We start from the raw sequence: 19,685 nt of genomic DNA on the forward strand, positions 1-19,685 counted from the left end.
TGACACGTCCTCTCGTTTGACAAGATTGAGCACCCCTCCCCCACGGAAAGAATGTTGACTGGGGGCTTCAACAGAGAACCTCGGTCGGTGGTGCGGGGGAGGCAGGGACCAGCAGCCCATGGACGAATGTGAAGACGGAGAGTGCGCTCTTGAACTTTATCCGGAATTGTACCGGGAGGCTACAGCATCCCGGTCCATATCTTTGAAGCCCAGTCCTTGGTTTAGTTGCCATTGTCGGTGATCTGCTCGCGAAGTTTTTGATGAATTTCTGGTTATTCTTCGAGTTATATGTGTAATTATTAGATGGCAGCAGTTGACGTTTGGCAATCCACTTACGAACAATGTCGCCCTTCTACGCATCGCATTCCGTCGTTGGGCTGTGGTGGTGGACAAAGAGCTATCGTTGCTGATTTATGAGCACCCGAGGCCAGGCTTCACCTTACGTGTCTCCTCACGTGGCTCAAATAAAAGCTGCTGCCCATGCTTCAAGTTTACGAGGCGTCTGTGCTGCACAGCAGGAGGTGGGGGGGGCTGAGGCCCCGTCAACCCTCCTTCAAAGCTAAACAATTCTGTACTAAAAATGAGTACAGTGAAATAATGGGCGTCGCGGGCTGTGATGGTGTAGGCAGGGGTGAGCGCGAGAGCAGAACGCACGACAACGGCGGATTTCTGTTGAACATCCACGGCGCCCCCTTCTCAACACGGTGACGCTACGAGGTGGTGGCTGCCCTGCACGGAGGAGGGAAAACACTGTCATTGGCATTTACATTCTGGTTTAAAATATGACGTTGCAATACTAAAAACAAGATATTATTTGGGTATTTCGGTAAAGCCACGTATATATGATCTATGAATAGGAATTCCTGCAGTCACGAAAGCTTCAAGTCTAGATAAAAACAAGATGTTTATTTCTTTAGTGATTTCATTATATATATTTTTAATTGAACTTCATTTTTTATGCATGGATAGAGGAATTAATACAGATGCTAGCGGTTATTATAATTGAATTGACATTATCACAATGGAACAAGAATGGCCAAAACATTTGTAACTGACACAATGAACACCTGAGCACGTTCACTGAGGAGATGGAGCCGAGTCGGTTGGTGTGAGGGTGCTCGGAATATTATATTCATCTGCAGGATCATGGCTTGTGAAGACGGATCGTGGCTGATGGTGACGCCGGTTAAAATGTTCAAACACAATGTCCTATGCTCAAGCTGGCGTGGCTGCCCGTGGGATGTGTTTTGATGTATCCGGTGGCATTCTAAGCGGCGGGCGCTTTGTGTGCAGCTCAGAGATGTTGTTGTTGTTGTTGTCGTTGACTGGTCGGGCTTCATGTGTCAACAGGAAGTGAGGTCATTGACAAGGCGCTGTCTTCAAAGGCATTTGACTTTCATGTCCCTCGCATGCCTGCCAAGTTTCATTACTGTGCACACTACTTTTTCGATTAACATTACATCTAAATGTGGCCGCTGTACGGAAAGAAGGGACATTTTGATATTGTGGAGAGAAAGAGGCAGTCACTTTCAAAAAGCAACGATTACACCACGGAATCAACCACCGCCCCCCGGTGTAATGGTTCAACGTCGCCGCGCCTGTTGGATCTCCCGGTGCCACGAGTGGAAACCTCGTACAAGTTTCTTAAATCTCCACTGCCTTTGTCCACGCAGCGGTGTCAGTCGGTAGCCGCGTAAGAAAAGGACGGCAGAGCTGCAAGTTTGCCTCTGCCGACACTCAAAAGCATCTCGCTTGCAAAGGCTGCCGGAACACACACGCGTACGCACATACCACACACCCCACACACTACACACACACCACACACCCTACACCACACACACCACACACCCCACACACACCACACACACCACACACAGCACACACATCACACACACCACACACACCCCACACACACGCGTACGCGCACATCACACACCCCATACACACCATACGCCCCACACACACCACACACACACATCACACACATCACACCCCACACACACCACACACATCACACCCCACACACACCACACACACCACACACACACCACACACACATCACACAAACCACACACACCACACACACCCCACACACATCACACAAACCACACACACCACACACACTACACACATCACCCCCCAGACACATCACACAAACCACACACACCACACACACATCACACACACCACACACACCACACACAGCACACACATCACACCCCACACACACCACACACACCACACACACACCGCACACACCCCACACACACCACACAAACCACACACACCACACACACCCCACACACATCACACAAACCACACACACCACACACACCACACACAGCACACACATCACACACCCCACACAGCACACACCCCACACACTACACACATCCCACACACCACACACCCCACACCGCACACACCCCACACACTACACACACCACACACCCCACACACACCACACACCCCACACCACACACCCCACACACAGCACACACATCACACACCCTACACACACACCCCACACACTACACAAACGCGTACGCACATACCACACACACACTACACACCCCACACCATACACACCACACACACACTACACACCCCACAAACATCACACTACACACACTCCACACACCACACACACCCCACGCACCACGCATCGCTGACCGGGCTGCGAGTTGAGAGCGATCGCCGCCCCCCCGCCCCCCCGCCCCCTTGGGCGTCGTGGCCCAGCCCGGCGCGTGATGTCACCGCGAGGGAAGAGCCACCCGGGCACAGGAGGCGTCTCTCTCTCTCTGTCGGTCTTTCTCTCTCTCTGTCTGTCTTTGTCTGTCCCTCTCTCTGTCTGTCTGTCTCGGCTGGGGGAGCGCTCGTCCGGGGGGTCGGCGGGACACGGCGGACGCCACCCGAAGGCGCCCGGGTCGCAGACGGCTCCGCACTCCTCGCATCCCGTCGGGCGCGCGGCGGATGATCGGTGGTGAGTAGGCAACGTCGCCCAGACGTTCGCTCTCGCTATCTCTCTCTGCTCTCTTCGCATCGAATTGTAGCCGACCAAAGGGCTGCCTCTCTGTCTTCCAAGTCGTGTCTAGACTGACGCTGCGACCGGGCTCCTGAATAGCAAGGGAACGTCGTGTGGTTTGTGTCGAATGGAATTCTACTTTCGAGGAAAATCAGCTCGTGAGAAAAGAGAGGAAAACCAAATGAAACGCGGATTTGGTGTGGCGTGGCACAGGTGCCGCAGCCGAAGTGTTTACTCATTCGATAGCCTCATTGAAGATTAACATTCACGCGGCGCGACGCGCTGGTTAGGGATTATTCAGCCATCGCGATGTCTGGCGGTGAAAAGGCAACAAGGCAGCGTGGCTCTCGCCACCGATGGAGACGGAGGACAGGGAGGGGACACTTAGGTCCTGTCCATGGCAGCCTCGGCTCTGTACCATGGACTGGAATGGCTTCTGGCCATGATTTCTGTCTCAGCTGTTGACACTGAGTCACTGGGACGCCGTGGAATTGGGACTCTCTTTACAGCCATGCACGCGATGCGATATGATAAGGAAATAAGCCATCACTTCTCTCTTTCCGTTTGTTTTACAACATCGCTCGTTATCGTGCCTGTATGTTGTGTATTTGGTGAATGACCCGTGGCATAGGGACGCTGTAATTCTGTTGGGGACTTTAAACTGAGCCGCACTTTGTCAATTCGTCTCACTCGCGGAGACGACCGCGACACATTTCGGCAGCTTTCATGCCGCAGTTTGATCCGCTGAGTCTGCGTCAGCGCGCGCACAGGGGGGACACACGTGCCAGTGTGTGGTGCCTGACACTCTAAGAAGCCTCTCTAGGACACCTGGCCGGAGTTTGTCTTAAAACTACAGTCTCAACAGAAAATCAGCATCACTGTTGGTATCGACGCTTTGATGTAAATTGTCAGTTTGCTAATGGGTGCTGCTAAGTGCCGCGTAAACCCACCTCCATTCACCTGTGCTCGATGAAATAGGCTGTCAAATTGATTGAGACTTCAAAGAGAACCGTTGTTCATTTTGTCAAGCGAAGCTTCATCTACTTTATACTTTATGGCCTGCTTGGTTGTGGAGCATTTAAGGGTGCACTATACCCAATACAACTATATGGCTTTTATTTTTCGATTTAAAGCTTTCGTGACTGCAGGGATTCATCTTCTTGGTTCTTTCGATAAAGTCACGTAGAAGGAAAATAATAAAATAATACAAATAAAACATAATAAAATAAGATTCTCACGACGTTTCGGCCACAACGCAAGCAGCCGTCCTCAGGTGAAGAACAGGCCTGTTGGGCTGTTGTGTTCTTCACCTGAGGACGGCTGCTTGCGTTGTGGCCGAAACGTCGTGAGAAAATATTTTATTATGTTTTATTTGTATTATTTTATTATTTCCCTTCTACGTAACTTTACCGAAAGAAACCAAGAAAAACGATATTGCTGTTTCTACAATAACATCATCACGAGTTAAGGCATTTTGCAATTAGATTGTCTTTGTTTAAATAATGTCAAGTGATTCTTGGGACACGGTCTGTTACGTTATGGGTTCATTATGAACGTAGGTTGTTGTTGTTGTTGTTATTATTGTTGTGTTATTGTTGTTGTTATTGTGGATGTATTCTCGTGCTTTGTGCGAGCCGCGTCACCTTTGCTTCCCCGTAACCGCATCGGGCTCATCTCCCCAGCAGCAGCAGCAGCAGCTCGCTGTCCAAATCACCAAATGGATTTAATTAATTTCGCGGATTAAATATTCCCGAACCTCGTTATTGTCAAGCGAGGCACAAGGGGCAAGCCCACGTGAAGCGCACGCGTCTGACATAGACACGCAATAATGAAACACCGACACGGTAATAGAAACACAAATCCGAAACGACAGGGCAATGACGTCGGCCTTCTGTTCAGGAGATGAGCAGGCAGATGATGATCAATCGCGTTCGAAACGAGGTGCGTCTGAAATTGATGAAGCTGCTCCCTTTCGGACGAGCGACGATTCCGCATTGCACGAAACGCGTCGAGTTCATTCCTCGTTAAATGCGCGTATCTCGGGGAACTCTTGTATTTTACAAGACGTCTTTACAACGAGTGTCAAGTATTACACACACAGATCCATTTCTCACTCGATGTCGGTGTAAGGCACTCGGGTACAGATTACCACCTATCCGTCATCTGTGTGACAGTGATGTCATCTAATGATCGCAAACAATAATTAGGTGGCATGGATCTTGCGTGCCAAAGTAATTCCTGGAGCAGAGTTCCGCCTGTGCTAGCTGATTTCCCTTCTGGGGATGCCCTTTCAATTGTTTGAGATTAAACGTGAATCGCGTATGGTGTATAAAGCAAACTGCGAATGCCACAGTGTGAAAGGAGCTACATCGAAAAATAATTATGAAGGGATTGTTCAATACATCGCACAATAATCCCGTTGATGTGTAGCTCCAATCTGGAGATGTAAATTTAACATAACGTACCATAATTACCGTACGATCAGGTATAAGCAAGGGCAATGGATACGGCTTTGTTGAGGGTAATTTGTAGCGAGATAGAGCAGCGTGGTGACCTGTGTCGCAGCCCCCGACAATACACAACACGTGACAACACCGCCCCATCATCATCATCGCGCTACTGCTGCTGTCAAACCCCCAATGGTTTCAAATATGTGGCGGCCCCACTCACACTGGTGATGTCTTATCAGCGAAAGTGCCCCCCTACCACCCTCCTCTGAAAATGAGTGAAGGCCACTGGGCTAGACCATTGCCAGCCAGGCAATGGTCTAGCCCACTCTAGCCCGCTGTGGTCTAGCACTCTAGCCCGCTGTGGTCTAGCACTCTAGCCCGCTGTGGTCTAGCACTCTAGCCCGCTGTGGTCTAGCACTCTAGCCCGCAGTGGCATAGCACTCTAGCCCGCTGTGGTCTAGCACTCTAGCCCGCTATAGTCTAGCACTCTAGCCCGCTGTGGTCTAGCACTCTAGCCCGCTGTGGTCTAGCACTCTAGCCCGCTGTGGTCTAGCACTCTAGCCCACTATGATCTAGCACTCTAGCCCGCTGTAGTCTAGCACTCTAGCCCGCTGTGGTTTAGCACTCTAGCCCGCTGTGGTCTAGCACTCTAGCCCGCTATAGTCTAGCACTCTAGCCCGCTGTGGTCTAGCACTCTAGCCCGCTGTAGTCTAGCACTCTAGCCCGCTATGGTCTAGCACTCTAGCCCACTATGATCTAGCACTCTAGCCCGCTATAGTCTAGCACTCTAGCCCGCTGTGGTCTAGCACTCTAGCCCGCTGTGGTCTAGCACTCTAGCCCGCTGTAGTCTAGCACTCTAGCCCGCTGTGGTCTAGCACTCTAGCCCGCTGTAGTCTAGCACTCTAGCCCGCTATGATCTAGCACTCTAGCCCGCTGTGGTCTAGCACTCTAGCCCGCTATAGTCTAGCACTCTAGCCCGCTATGATCTAGCACTCTAGCCCGCTGTGGTCTAGCACTCTAGCCTGCTGTGGTCTAGCACTCTAGCCCGCTATGGTCTAGCACTCTAGCCCGCTATGGTCTAGCACTCTAGCCCGCTGTGGCATAGCACTCTAGCCCGCTGTGGTCTAGCACTCTAGCCCGCTATGGTCTAGCACTCTAGCCCGCTGTGGCATAGCACTCTAGCCTGCTGTGGCATAGCACTCTAGCCCGCTGTGGTCTAGCACTCTAGCCCGCTATAGTCTAGCACTCTAGCCCGCTGTGGTCTAGCACTCTAGCCCGCTGTGGTCTAGCACTCTAGCCTGCTGTGGTCTAGCACTCTAGCCCGCTATGGTCTAGCACTCTAGCCCGCTGTGGTCTAGCACTCTAGCCTGCTGTGGTCTAGCACTCTAGCCCGCTGTGGTCTAGCACTCTAGCCCGCTGTGGTCTAGCACTCTAGCCCACTATGGTCTAGCACTCTAGCCCGCTGTGGTCTAGCACTCTAGCCCGCTGTGGTCTAGCACTCTAGCCCGCTGTGGTCTAGCACTCTAGCCCGCTGTGGTCTAGCACTCTAGCCTGCTGTGGTCTAGCACTCTAGCCCGCTGTGGTCTAGCACTCTAGCCCGCTGTGGTCTAGCACTCTAGCCCGCTGTGGTCTAGCACTCTAGCCCGCTATAGTCTAGCACTCTAGCCCGCTGTGGTCTAGCACTCTAGCCCGCTGTGGTCTAGCACTCTAGCCCGCTATAGTCTAGCACTCTAGCCCGCTGTGGTCTAGCACTCTAGCCCGCTATAGTCTAGCACTCTAGCCCGCTGTGGTCTAGCACTCTAGCCCGCTGTGGTCTAGCACTCTAGCCCGCTGTGGTCTAGCACTCTAGCCCGCTATAGTCTAGCACTCTAGCCCGCTATGGTCTAGCACTCTAGCCCGCTATAGTCTAGCACTCTAGCCCGCTGTAGTCTAGCACTCTAGCCCGCTGTGGTCTAGCACTCTAGCCCGCTGTAGTCTAGCACTCTAGCCCGCTGTGGTCTAGCACTCTAGCCCGCTGTGGTCTAGCACTCTAGCCCACTGTGGTCTAGCCCACTCTAGCCCGCTATGGTCTAGCACTCTAGCCCGCTGTGGTCTAGCACTCTAGCCCGCTATAGTCTAGCACTCTAGCCCGCTGTGGTCTAGCACTCTAGCCCGCTGTGGTCTAGCACTCTAGCCCGCTATGGTCTAGCACTCTAGCCCGCTGTAGTCTAGCACTCTAGCCCGCTATGGTCTAGCACTCTAGCCCGCTATAGTCTAGCACTCTAGCCCGCTGTGGTCTAGCACTCTAGCCCGCTGTAGTCTAGCACTCTAGCCCGCTATAGTCTAGCACTCTAGCCCGCTATGGTCTAGCACTCTAGCCCGCTATAGTCTAGCACTCTAGCCCGCTATGGTCTAGCACTCTAGCCCGCTGTGGTCTAGCACTCTAGCCCGCTATGGTCTAGCACTCTAGCCCACTGTGGTCTAGCACTCTAGCCCGCTGTGGTCTAGCACTCTAGCCCGCTATGGTCTAGCACTCTAGCCCACTGTGGTCTAGCACTCTAGCCCGCTGTGGTCTAGCACTCTAGCCCGCTGTGGTCTAGCACTCTAGCCCGCTATGGTCTAGCACTCTAGCCCACTGTGGTCTAGCACTCTAGCCCACTGTGGTCTAGCACTCTAGCCCGCTATAGTCTAGCACTCTAGCCCGCTGTGGTCTAGCACTCTAGCCCGCTGTGGTCTAGCACTCTAGCCCGCTATGGTCTAGCACTCTAGCCCGCTGTAGTCTAGCACTCTAGCCCGCTATGGTCTAGCACTCTAGCCCGCTATAGTCTAGCACTCTAGCCCGCTGTGGTCTAGCACTCTAGCCCGCTGTAGTCTAGCACTCTAGCCCGCTATAGTCTAGCACTCTAGCCCGCTATGGTCTAGCACTCTAGCCCGCTATAGTCTAGCACTCTAGCCCGCTGTGGTCTAGCACTCTAGCCCGCTATAGTCTAGCACTCTAGCCCGCTGTGGTCTAGCACTCTAGCCCGCTGTGGTCTAGCACTCTAGCCCACTGTGGTCTAGCACTCTAGCCCGCTGTGGTCTAGCACTCTAGCCCGCTATGGTCTAGCACTCTAGCCCACTGTGGTCTAGCACTCTAGCCCGCTGTGGTCTAGCACTCTAGCCCGCTGTGGTCTAGCACTCTAGCCCGCTATGGTCTGGCACTCTAGCCCGCTGTGGTCTAGCACTCTAGCCCGCTATGGTCTGGCACTCTAGCCCGCTATGGTCTGGCACTCTAGCCCGCTGTGGTCTAGCACTCTAGCCCGCTATGGTCTGGCACTCTAGCCCGCTATGGTCTAGCACTCTAGCCCGCTGTGGTCTAGCACTCTAGCCCGCTGTGGTCTAGCCCACTCTAGCCCGCTGTGGTCTAGCACTCTAGCCCGCTGTGGTCTAGCCCACTCTAGCCCGCTGTGGTCTAGCACTCTAGCCCGCTGTGGTCTAGCACTCTAGCCCACTATGGTCTAGCACTCTAGCCCGCTGTGGTCTAGCACTCTAGCCCGCTATGGTCTAGCACTCTAGCCCGCTGTGGTCTAGCACTCTAGCCCGCTGTGGTCTAGCACTCTAGCCCGCTATGGTCTAGCACTCTAGCCCGCTGTGGTCTAGCACTCTAGCCCGCTGTGGTCTAGCACTCTAGCCCGCTGTGGTCTAGCACTCTAGCCCGCTGTGGTCTAGCACTCTAGCCCGCTGTAGTCTAGCACTCTAGCCCGCTGTGGTCTAGCACTCTAGCCCGCTGTGGTCTAGCACTCTAGCCCGCTGTGGTCTAGCACTCTAGCCCGCTGTGGTCTAGCACTCTAGCCCACTATGGTCTAGCACTCTAGCCCGCTGTGGTCTAGCACTCTAGCCCGCTTTGCGCAGGGCACGTCGGAGAGCCGCCCTTGGTAAATCCCACTCCGGAATTAAAGAGCCACACAAATTACCGCACGGCTGTGAACGTTCGGAAATATTTTTAGCTATTAATTAAGCCCATCATATGAATGTATTATGTGTGCACGTGTAGTGACATTAATGGGGTCACTATGGCGGTGAGCGCCAGCTACTGTCATGAGAGTGGAACTGTGGGTCTTGGGCCTCTCTCTGGCACCAGAGTGGGTATGCCATGGAAGCGAGCCCTCGGGGGCATAGTCCTGGTGACAGCGAGAGAGAGGTCGGGTGAGCACGTGACAGTCTGGGTGACCCCGAAAGGGCACGTGACCGGACGAGGTGGCAAAGGGGGCCCAAAAGAGGGAGAGAGGGACACGTGATGTAGGGGCCAGAGTCTTCGGGAAGGATCTGGAAGGGGGCGTGGCCAAGGGAGGAGCCGATGAAGGCCGGGTCCCGAGCCCCCCTCGGGGCTGTCCTCTGGAATCAACCCTCGGCGCTACGTCTCTCCGATCTTTGGTCTTCGCTCGGCATCGTGGGTCATTCGGAATGTTTCTGACTGACCCGGTTATGTAGTTGCCCCGTGGTGGCTTAGGTAATACTCAAGTGGCTATCACCTCTGTTGCTATTCAGTACGTTTATTGTTACCCAGTTGGGGTGTTGTAATAAACGTGTTACCTCCAAGTCAAGTGTGTGCCTCCGTGAAGATCACCACACATGCACTGACGCTCTCCTGCAGTATGAAGGCTTTGTTGAAGGTAAAGGTGCTGCCCCGCAATGTCACGCTCGAGTCACTGCTGGCACAAGGGGCCCCATTAGAACGAGCCCTAAGGCAACACCTATCAGATGGTATTTGGCCTACTCTTTCCATGCTGGGTCAGACGTCTTGCAAGGCGTGGGAGTACCCACACATTACTGCCACCACACCCGAACTGCCGATCAACTGTGGTGGAGCCATTTATACTGCTGGGTGGACAGATACGGAGGGATTTAATGAACTTGCACCATTGCTTCAACTGCTGTGAGCCGGCGATGGAGATCGAACCGGCAACCTCTGCATTGTGCACTTTGCTCGCCGTTGCACCGCAGCAACTGGCCGGTTCCTCCCGGTGAGAAATCAACCGTCGTCGTCGTGCCCTAAAGAGAGAGACCGGTCCCTGCCGTGCGAATGTGCAATCACACTGATGAACAAGTGATGGAGGTGTGATGTGCTTTGACGGTGTTTGCCGCTTTTACCTGCACGGACACAGGTGTACGCAGGTGTACACAGGTGTACGCAGGTGTACACAGGTGTACACAGGTGTACGCAGCCACCTGCAAGCGCCATGCTCGACACAGCAGACAGCACCGTCTCCCTAAACCGCCTCTGTAATCTTCGCCCCCCACCCATTGTGCTCCCGCGAGCACTCGATCAGGGACGAGCTGGGTGGGGGGGAGGGAGCCTACGAGGTGACTGCGGAGTGGAAGGTTGGAGGGGGGTGCTGTCGTTTATAATCGCGCCGGCTGACGGCGCCGCAGGACATCTGGCTGATTGTAATTTTGCTTCCCCCAGGGACCGGAGTTGTTTATCGCGGGACATTTTAAGGCAGGAGACTGAAGCGGCATCGTCCCCCTCTTCAGAAATTGCTGTTTTCCATCGCCCTTTGACAATATGGCCAAAGCGTCAAGAACGCACCAGCAGGTGCTCTAGGCTACGTGCGGGACTATGACGGTGGGCAGGAGAGGGTAGTGCAGAAAAATCACTGTACTGTACTTCCATGTCTGCCACATTTATGCTCCCCACCTTCACCAAACAGCAATGAGCAGCAAGCTGACCAGCACGCTGAACTGTGGTCAAATACAATCCCCACACTTCCACACGGCTTGAGGAGGCCCTCATCCAGCAGTGGACTGACAAAGAGGGCTGCGTGTGAAACAACATGCCGCGGTCTGCTTCAATGGCGACGTGTTGCTTGTGCGCGATTGAAGCAAGGCGTGCTGCAGGCTCCGTCAGGTGCGAGCTCACATGAGATGCGCGTCATCACCGTCATCACCGTCGTCGTGGTGTCTCATGCCTGGGCAGCCACACCAGCTGGGAGGAAATCACGCGAATGAGTGAGTGCGCGAGATGATTCATCCTCGTCATCCCTTTTTGGGTGAAATCGTGACGGAGCGATTCTGTTGAGGCACGGCGGTTCGAGCCTCGACGCTCGAGACCGCCGTTGACAGCCCCTTGGGATGCACAGCGAAGTGGCCGACAATGAACGTTTCATCGCCCCCCTCCCCCCTCCTAGAATAGAGCGACCGCGGGAAACCAACGGAATAAGCCGCGAGCACCCACGGCAGGAGCCCGCCACCGTCCATGCAAGGGGACGGTCGGAGAGAGCCCGGCCGCTGCGGAACCCCTGGGCAGAGCCCAGTAGGGGGGGGGGGAGGGGGGACCACGTTGTGAGCCATCGTGAACCTCGCGAATTCACCACGGAAGACATCCGTTCGGCTGCGGCTGCGCCCTTGGCTCTCGGTCCTGGGCACGGATTTGTGATGACAAATCTGCTGCGCGCTTCCCAAGGCCCCTGCAGCAGCCCTGGGGACGTCCTGCGGAACTGTCATTGTGACGCGAGCTGACGGGCTCAGCGGACACGGTCGTCTCGCTGCCGTAAATAAAGAGAAGGGCACTCGTGCAGAGCGGCGTGCGTGTGGCCACGTGGAATGGTTATCTCCCTCGTCAATATGTCTGAGTATTTTACGGGAGCGAAGCCACTTCAATTTGCCACCTCCTACCAGCACTTAGAAAGTGGAATCGCAGGCCTCTGGAATCGCTCCAGAAAGGAGCGCGAGCTATTTATGCCACGCGTAGCGCGACGCATTCAGGGAATGCAAAGTGAACGTGCGGCGACGCAAGCACATGCACACACTAGCTTTGAAGAAGCTGTCTGCTGTCCATGCGTTAATTCGACGATACAGGGGTGAACCATTTATAGACACCACGGTCAAATAATCTGCAGAAGTTATAGAAAACAAACTACAGAAAAGCCAACCCCGGGGAAGGGGAAGTTTGTGGGTGGAGCAAACTTGCCACTAGAACTCCCCCTGCCACTGACACCCTCACCAACCAGCCACTAGAACTCCCCCTGCAACTGACACCCTCACCAACCAGCCACTAGAACTCCCCCTGCAACTGACACCCTCACCAACCAGCCACTAGAACTCCCCCTGCAACTGACACCCTCACCAACCAGCCACTAGAACTCCCCCTGCCACTGACACCCTCACCAACCAGCCACTAGAACTCCCCCTGCCACTGACACCCTCACCAACCAGCCACTAGAACTCCCCCTGCAACTGACACCCTCACCAATCAGTCACTAGAACTCGCCTTCCTCTTGACACTCACCCTAACGTACTCGTCTAAGTACGTGCCCTCTACCTCACGCTAGCCTCTCCCCTACGCCTACCACTGTTCTCTCCACCAAGGCCACTAAAAAAATGTCGACTTTTCAGTTTTTGTTGTTTGCGTCTCCCTTGCTGCGGACATCCGGGCTGCCGAGCACACGGTGTTGTGCACCAGCAGGGAGGTCATCACTCGGCAGGCGCACGGCTCCTGCCTGCCACACTAAGCCCTCCGGCATTGATCGTTGTCCTCCGCTGCCTCCCCACGAGCATGCTAAACGTTTCGGGTTGCCACCTGTCCTAGTTATTTTTTTCGGTGACCATGCTTGGGAATGTGTGAGTCTTCCAGGGATATTAAGAGTATATCTTTGTTATCTGCGTAATGTAGTTCTCCGCTCCACGGTGCTGTGAGATATTCTTCTTCCCATTATGTCCTGGTGGTTTGTATACCTCATAGGTGGCAACTGTGAGAAAACATACTTCATCAAAGAGCGAGACGAAAATAACCGTGAGACGTGTTGTGCAGCAGCAGCTGCTGCTGCTGCAGCTGCTGCTGCGGTGTCTGGCACAGGGTAGAGAGCGTTGGCGATGCGTGGTATCGCCCGCAACTCTGGTGACACCTCGATCTTGAATTTCGGTACGATTCAAAGGTTGTGCAAATTGTCTTAATTTCTAAACATCTTCATGTATGTTGCTGTGTTACGCGGTGCTCGGGTCACATTAGAGTTCAATGAAGGCAAGGGCGCATGTTGCATTCCATTTAAAATTCAATTCACAGCACATAGATATAACGCCTGCTGCTGCAGAGTAAATTTGTCATGATCATCAGGACTGCAACGCATGATGGATGACGTCTCGGTGGCTTAGGTGATTAAAACGCCTGCAGGGCCAGAGAAGCGGCGCTCTCGCTGCCCACGGCCGTGGAGGAGGCTGGCAGCGCCAGCGAGGCAGGGAGCAAAGCAGCGGCGGGCAGTGGCTCAAGATATTGGGGGGCACGGACGCCTGTGAAGGAAGGGGGTTGGGGGTTGGAAGGGGGGAGTTGGAGCGACGGGGGTGTATGCAGATCATAATCTTCATAATGAGCGCAGGACGACATTGATGTGATGTATCATCTAGTTTCGTGTCGAACTCGGACCCATGTCTGATAGAAAGTGCCCTTGGCCCATAAACATCTGGCAATTCTCCAACGCTGGCTCAAGCAAGCCTGACTGCAGATGAGAAAATTAGCGTTGAGACCGGTTATAATAAACTGATGCTGATGATAAACTGCACTCCCAGGATGCCGTGGGGCTGATGGGTTGTGTCAAAAAAAATACATCTTTGTGTACGTGGTGAGACAAATATGGGAGTGCGGTGTTACAGGGTTTGTTCATGATGAGCAGTAACGTGATGTTGAGGTTTGATTTTCCTTCACTGCTGGGTTACAAACTAAATAAATATCACACGATGATTACAACGTCCATGTTACCAAATTATTTGCTACTGCCGCTGCTGCGTTGGCTGTGGTGCACGAGCACAGTTCACAAAACAATTCAACACATTCGTCAATAACACTGCCTGGAAAGAAAAATACAGGGTGCTTGAAAAAGACGATAACACTTCTGAGAATTTGCAACAAAGCCCCGAGAAATGTGCTGCCTCCGGGCTCCGGATACCACCTGGAGAAGATTCCATGCACGCGTTGACAACGATGGCGATCATGTTACGTTCTTTTCCCATTAAAAACTCTAGTCCCATGTCAGTGGTAACATGTTTTTGAAACACCCTGTATGTACCATGGGGGATACTTCAGGTAATTACCCTGGATAGGCAACGAATAAGAGTCATTGCCCGAAACATTGCCTGTCATACGTATTTAATTTACGGCAGTGTTATTTACGAAAGTTTCTTCGTCTGTTATCAGCTGTAAATGTGACACATCACACCACTCGCCGCGCTGTCACGTGCGAAGAGCCGTAACGCGCGAGGTTCCCGTCCACGCGAGCTCACGCCCGTGGCGGCGAGAGTGCTGACACGCGCCCGCCTGCACGAGTCTCCCCCTCGCCGGCTGTGCCGCGCCAGTGCGACAAAACGGCGCCGAATCGTTACGCGCCGCGTCGTCTGCCCTTGTTGCGCTCAGGAACGGAGCGGGGGGGTCGCGTCGGATGAAGTTGCCGAGCAGGCGTGGACCTCGGGGGCGGAGAGACACGCGCCTGAGCGTGCCGGCACCGGCAAACCGCGGCGGAAACGTTTCCGCCGGCCGGGGTTTAGCTCTCCGAAGTGTGTTCGGGTTGGACGGTGTATTGTCCGACGTTTAGCTTCGCATGCCGATAGCTTTTTCAGGAAATTTCGGGTCCTGCCTCACCGTTAGCGATTGCTGCAGCACGCGATTCAACCCAAAAAAGTGTCAGGAGCGTTATTCAGCAGAACTGCAAAAACCTACACAGGCCATTCTGTTTTTGTCAACTATATCTCTTAGGTCGGGTAGTTTTGTCCACGTTGCCTCTTTTTTGTAATATCAACACATTATGAAAATGTTGCAGAATGGTTTTGAGGAAATGAATATTCCGATCCAAAAATGTAGAAATGTTTTCTGGAGATTGACTGACTTTGTTGTCACTTTCCCCCAAACGAATCCTCGTTGTGGAGCGTCGTGTCACGAGACGGAGTGCTTATTGGGGCCTCTCATGGAGCCGGGCAACCAACCCCCATGTTACAGATGGCACACAGAAGCAACGTGGCCGAGCATGCTCTGAGATGCACATCACGTGGCCTCTGCTTTACACAGGAGAGGGCAGCACTATCCCACCTCCTCTGCCACAAACAGTATAATATTCATCGCCCTGACAAATCAATATTTTTCATCTGCAAGCTGGAATTTAGGCGACTTAAGCGCAGAATTAATTTCAATGTAATTGTTTTTTTTATTGTGACGTCATTGTCAACCAGGCTGAGACCAGGAACTGGCAACGCTCGAAGCCAGCATGTTGACAGTGGCGGCCCAGCGCTCGAACCACTGAGCCACCCGGTATCCTCGAGAAGCCGGGATACCTTTAGCGTGACACTTTTCAGTCGGATAAACCAGGGAGATTCCGCTGAACCAAGGCAGTGCCACGCTAGTTCGAGCAAGGTCAAAACGATGGGACGCGTCGTGGCTTAGGAGGCACCGCGTGATGTATTGGGCCACGCTTTTGGTGTGCTTCGCTGTTGCAGCGCATCACGTTTGCACCGTGCCGAGTTTTTTTGTACTATTGTTAAAAGTATTTCAATTGCTGTGCTTTGCTAAATGACGCTGGCAATGCCGCGACCGTGGCTGTCCACGCAGGTGGAGCTGCTATGAGGTGCGCTGTTCAGACATGAGTGATGTGGACGGGGAGTTTGCCGACTTCGTGGCTTCGGGACGCTCGGGCAGGAGGAACGCTCTCGTCAACATCCTGGGCTCCCCCGCGGGGCTCTCCACTGCCGACCTCCCCCTCAAACTCGCCGACCTCTCCGTCACAGCCGGTACCGCGCCCGGCGTGCAGAGATGCCGCTTGCAAATAGCCGGGAAGAAGAAAAACAACAACGCGAGAACGCTCGCGGATTCCGTGACTCCCTTCCAACCTGCGTTTTGTTTTTCGGAAGTGTTTCGTCAGCGACGATGAAGCCGGTTTCAGAGGCGCATGAGAATATTGCGGCACACAGCAGATAAGACGCGACGGCGCTGCCTCGCTTAACGATGTTTGACCTTTAAGCAACTGATTGTAATGGCCAAGTGTTGGGTAACTCTTTGAACATTGTGGCCGTTTTTATAGGGTAAGTCAGTAATGGCAACCCAACGTTACACGGAAGTTGTGTTGATGTATCATGACCTCCCCATGTTACAGACAGACAAACAGAAGATGGACACAAATAGTTGATTAATGCGTGTAGCCTTCGTTGGAAAGTGTTAAAAAGCGAATTCGGTGGTAACTTGCCAAAAGGTGTTTCCAAATATTTTGACTATTACCTGATGTCTATTAATCTGTTACTTTCAGCGAGATATTGATGTCGTGTTGGCTTTCACATCGTCTATGCCATAGAAGAATCCAAACTATTATAATAGTGACTACAATAATAATAATAAGAGCTGGCTTGCTACTTTTATTCACACTGCGTTTGCTTACGTGGCACAAAATCGCCACAATGTAGGCGAGGAATTTAAAGTGCGACTTATTTTTGGATACGATCGGCCGCACATGGCATTCACCCATTCTGAACGTGATGTGTTTCCACAGAAGGAGAAGGCGCGACAACGGTGTCGGAGAAGCCGACAGAACAAAAGGAGGCTGAAAAGTGAATGGAGCGGTGCGCGAGTGACGCGCATTAAAATACTCTTTGTTTGGCACCGCAAAGCTTCATCTGGCTTTTGCATCAAAGCCACAAAAAGCCCCTCGGGCTAAAACCAGAGACATGGGACGCTGCTGCAGATGGCTTGGAGGCATCCCACTGGAGTTCAAAATGTGGTATTCATCGAGCACTCACGATATGAGACATCAAAGCTGACCAACATGAGATCAAGACACAGGAGCCACGCGATACAATCTCCAAATCCCACGGCCAAATGAACAGCAGTTCAAGATTTCAGGAGCGGCCGATTTTGGCATCGTAATGCGTGGGCCAGGCGACGATAATTTGGGATGCAAATGTATACCAAGAAGATTTAAGCATGAGCTTGCCAAGACCCTGCCGCTGTTATGACAGCCAAGCTGTCGTCTGGCTGCACGGCATCCAATAATGGGAAGATTCTGTTTGCAGATATTAGAAGAAAAACACCCCCAGCGGTATCTACAATTGTCAGTGCTTGTCTGTTAATGGCAGCTGATGTTCATATCTGTATCTAAGGAACACGCATACACTGCACATCAATAATGCAATGTTATTCTTCTTTGGAAATGCATCAGAATCTAACCTTAGCCCTGCAATGCCTGCAATATTTATTGCACTATCACTTGTTTTCTACGGTCGCGTATTGACCCACAACCAGAAACGTTTTCCGCAAGTCTTAGTTCTCCCTGACCTCCTTGTCTTTGGTTTGACAAAACAAATGGCCGGGTTGAAGAGCCATCGAGTGTTGCCGCCCTCTGTCCCACGAAGCCGCCTTATCCCAGCGAGTGGAGAAGGGCAATGGATGTCGTAACCAGTGCTCTGGTTTTCAGCTGGTCGCCCTCTGCGCGTGATGGATGATCCGCGAGTCTGCGGGAGAAACGGTACGGAGGGGGGGGGTAATGACAAAGGTAAATAAAGGTGCAGCCCCTGCAATTGCTCGCTCACGTCACTGCTGGCGGAAGGGCCTCTGCTCGAGGTTGTTTTAGAGAGCCCCTCTACAGGTATTGTGGCCGACTCTCTCCACGCTGGTGAGACACCTTGGGAGCCGCTGGAGTAGACACACTTCATCACCATCACATCGGGGCCTGGCGATCGAATGTTGCGTACCCGTTTCTACTACTGTGTGCACATAGGCCCGGGGGATTTCAGAACGTTTAATCGTTTCAATTTCTGCCACGCGTAGATGGAATCGAACCCGAGACCGCTGAATTGCATGTCCAGTGTGCTCAGCATTACCGCAAAGCAGCTCCCTATGTTGTTGACATGATCAGACTATTGTAGTGGAAACACACTCATTGTGAATGTCATTATCCTGTCTAAACTCAGATATTTCTGTTTGATAATATATTTTGGGCTCCTGTCAACCAAATTATTAGCAGTTGCGTGGTAATCTTTATCAATAAAATGAAACATTGTTGTGTTAGTTTTGCTAATTACATATATACTAATGTACAAAAAATAGGGTTGGCATAATGTTTATTTTAAAACTGTTTTCGGTAATCAACATGATGTCATTGACAATTCTATTTTGTATACTAAATCTTGGCCTGTGCTGACATGCATGCTGATCTGTCATTTCTCACACAACGCATTCAACATTTTAATTTTAAAACACCGGCGCAGTGTTGTGTCTTGGGTGTGCGTGGAGGAAGTTGCCTTGGCCAATCGTCAACCGCGCCCCACTGTGTCTCGCCTTCTGACCGTGATCTTCACCGAGACCACGGCGGTGGTTGTCAATAAATCATATTGTCAAAGACTGCTCGTACGCCGCCTCCTATTCCTGTTCTTGCTGCTGCAGCTCCGTGCCACGCTCTGTCCTACACCCGTCATCCCACACACACGAGACGTCTCCAGGAGATGGCCGATGAATCACGACGGTTCCCGTTCATTGGGACGCCAACCCGGGTCCGCCCGACACGTGATCGCCCCGGCTCACGCCTCGGCCCGCAGAGCGAGCCACACTTCCCCCTCCCCCGCGTCATCGAGCGCCCCGTCTGCCCGAACCCAATCGTCGCAGCCGAGTGGCGTTCACGGCGCTCTTCCCGTGCCAATTACTGCAGCCATGCGATGCGGGCGGGCTCGTCGCTAGGCGGCGCGATTCTTTTCTTTCGTGCGGCTGCTGCTGCTGATGATGATGCTGCTGATGATGCTGATGATGGAGATGGCGGAGCAACGACGACAATTTCACTTGCAGGTGGTTCATTCTGGATTTGAAGTTTTCGTGACTGCAAGGATCCATACTCTTGGTTCTTTCGGTAAAGTCACGTAGGTAAAGAAAAATAATGAATAAATAAAATCACGACGTTTCGATTGCAACACAAGCAATCATCAGGTGTGACAACCAGAGCAATACATTTTTACTGCAGTGGGAGAGAAGCCGGAGTCAAGGGGTGGTTGTCAAGCGAGACGGCGGCGTCAGGAGTAGCGGGGTCTATCGCTGTGATGTCTCCTTCGTGTTTGTGGATCGCGCATTGCGTCGTTTACGTTGTTGTACGGTTTGTTCTGGGGTGGCGCGATTATATTTATATCTACGATCTATCAACGAACGTGGCTAAACCGGTTGCACGAGCACCGATGAAGGGAGAGCGCTGCATCCATCCCGAGTCCACACCTAAGCAATCGCTTGCGCAACTAAATCGCTC

General features: G+C 52.7%; 1 protein-coding gene across 3 annotated transcripts; it reads left to right on the forward strand.

The window, feature by feature from the left end:
* The first annotated feature begins 2,735 nt into the window (after positions 1–2,735).
* LOC144946609 (uncharacterized) lies at positions 2,736–18,797 on the forward strand. Of its 3 annotated transcripts, none has more exons than XM_078875626.1 (4): positions 2,736–2,983; positions 14,837–14,986; positions 16,022–16,200; positions 16,953–18,797. In XM_078875626.1, the coding sequence occupies exons 1-4, from the start codon at positions 2,751–2,753 to the stop codon at positions 17,012–17,014; spliced, it is 624 nt and encodes a 207-aa protein (XP_078731752.1). In that variant the 5' UTR covers positions 2,736–2,750; the 3' UTR covers positions 17,015–18,797. The 3 variants fall into 3 exon arrangements, 1 of the variants encoding a protein (XP_078731752.1); XR_013639921.1 differs by having other exon boundaries at positions 2,739–2,983; positions 14,837–14,976; XR_013639918.1 differs by lacking the exon at positions 14,837–14,986 and having other exon boundaries at positions 2,751–2,983.
* Positions 18,798–19,685: the final 888 nt, after the last annotated feature.

The sequence above is a fragment of the Lampetra fluviatilis genome, chromosome 2 (assembly GCF_964198595.1).
Source record: "Lampetra fluviatilis chromosome 2, kcLamFluv1.1, whole genome shotgun sequence".
In the NCBI taxonomy this organism is placed as follows: domain Eukaryota; kingdom Metazoa; phylum Chordata; class Hyperoartia; order Petromyzontiformes; family Petromyzontidae; genus Lampetra; species Lampetra fluviatilis.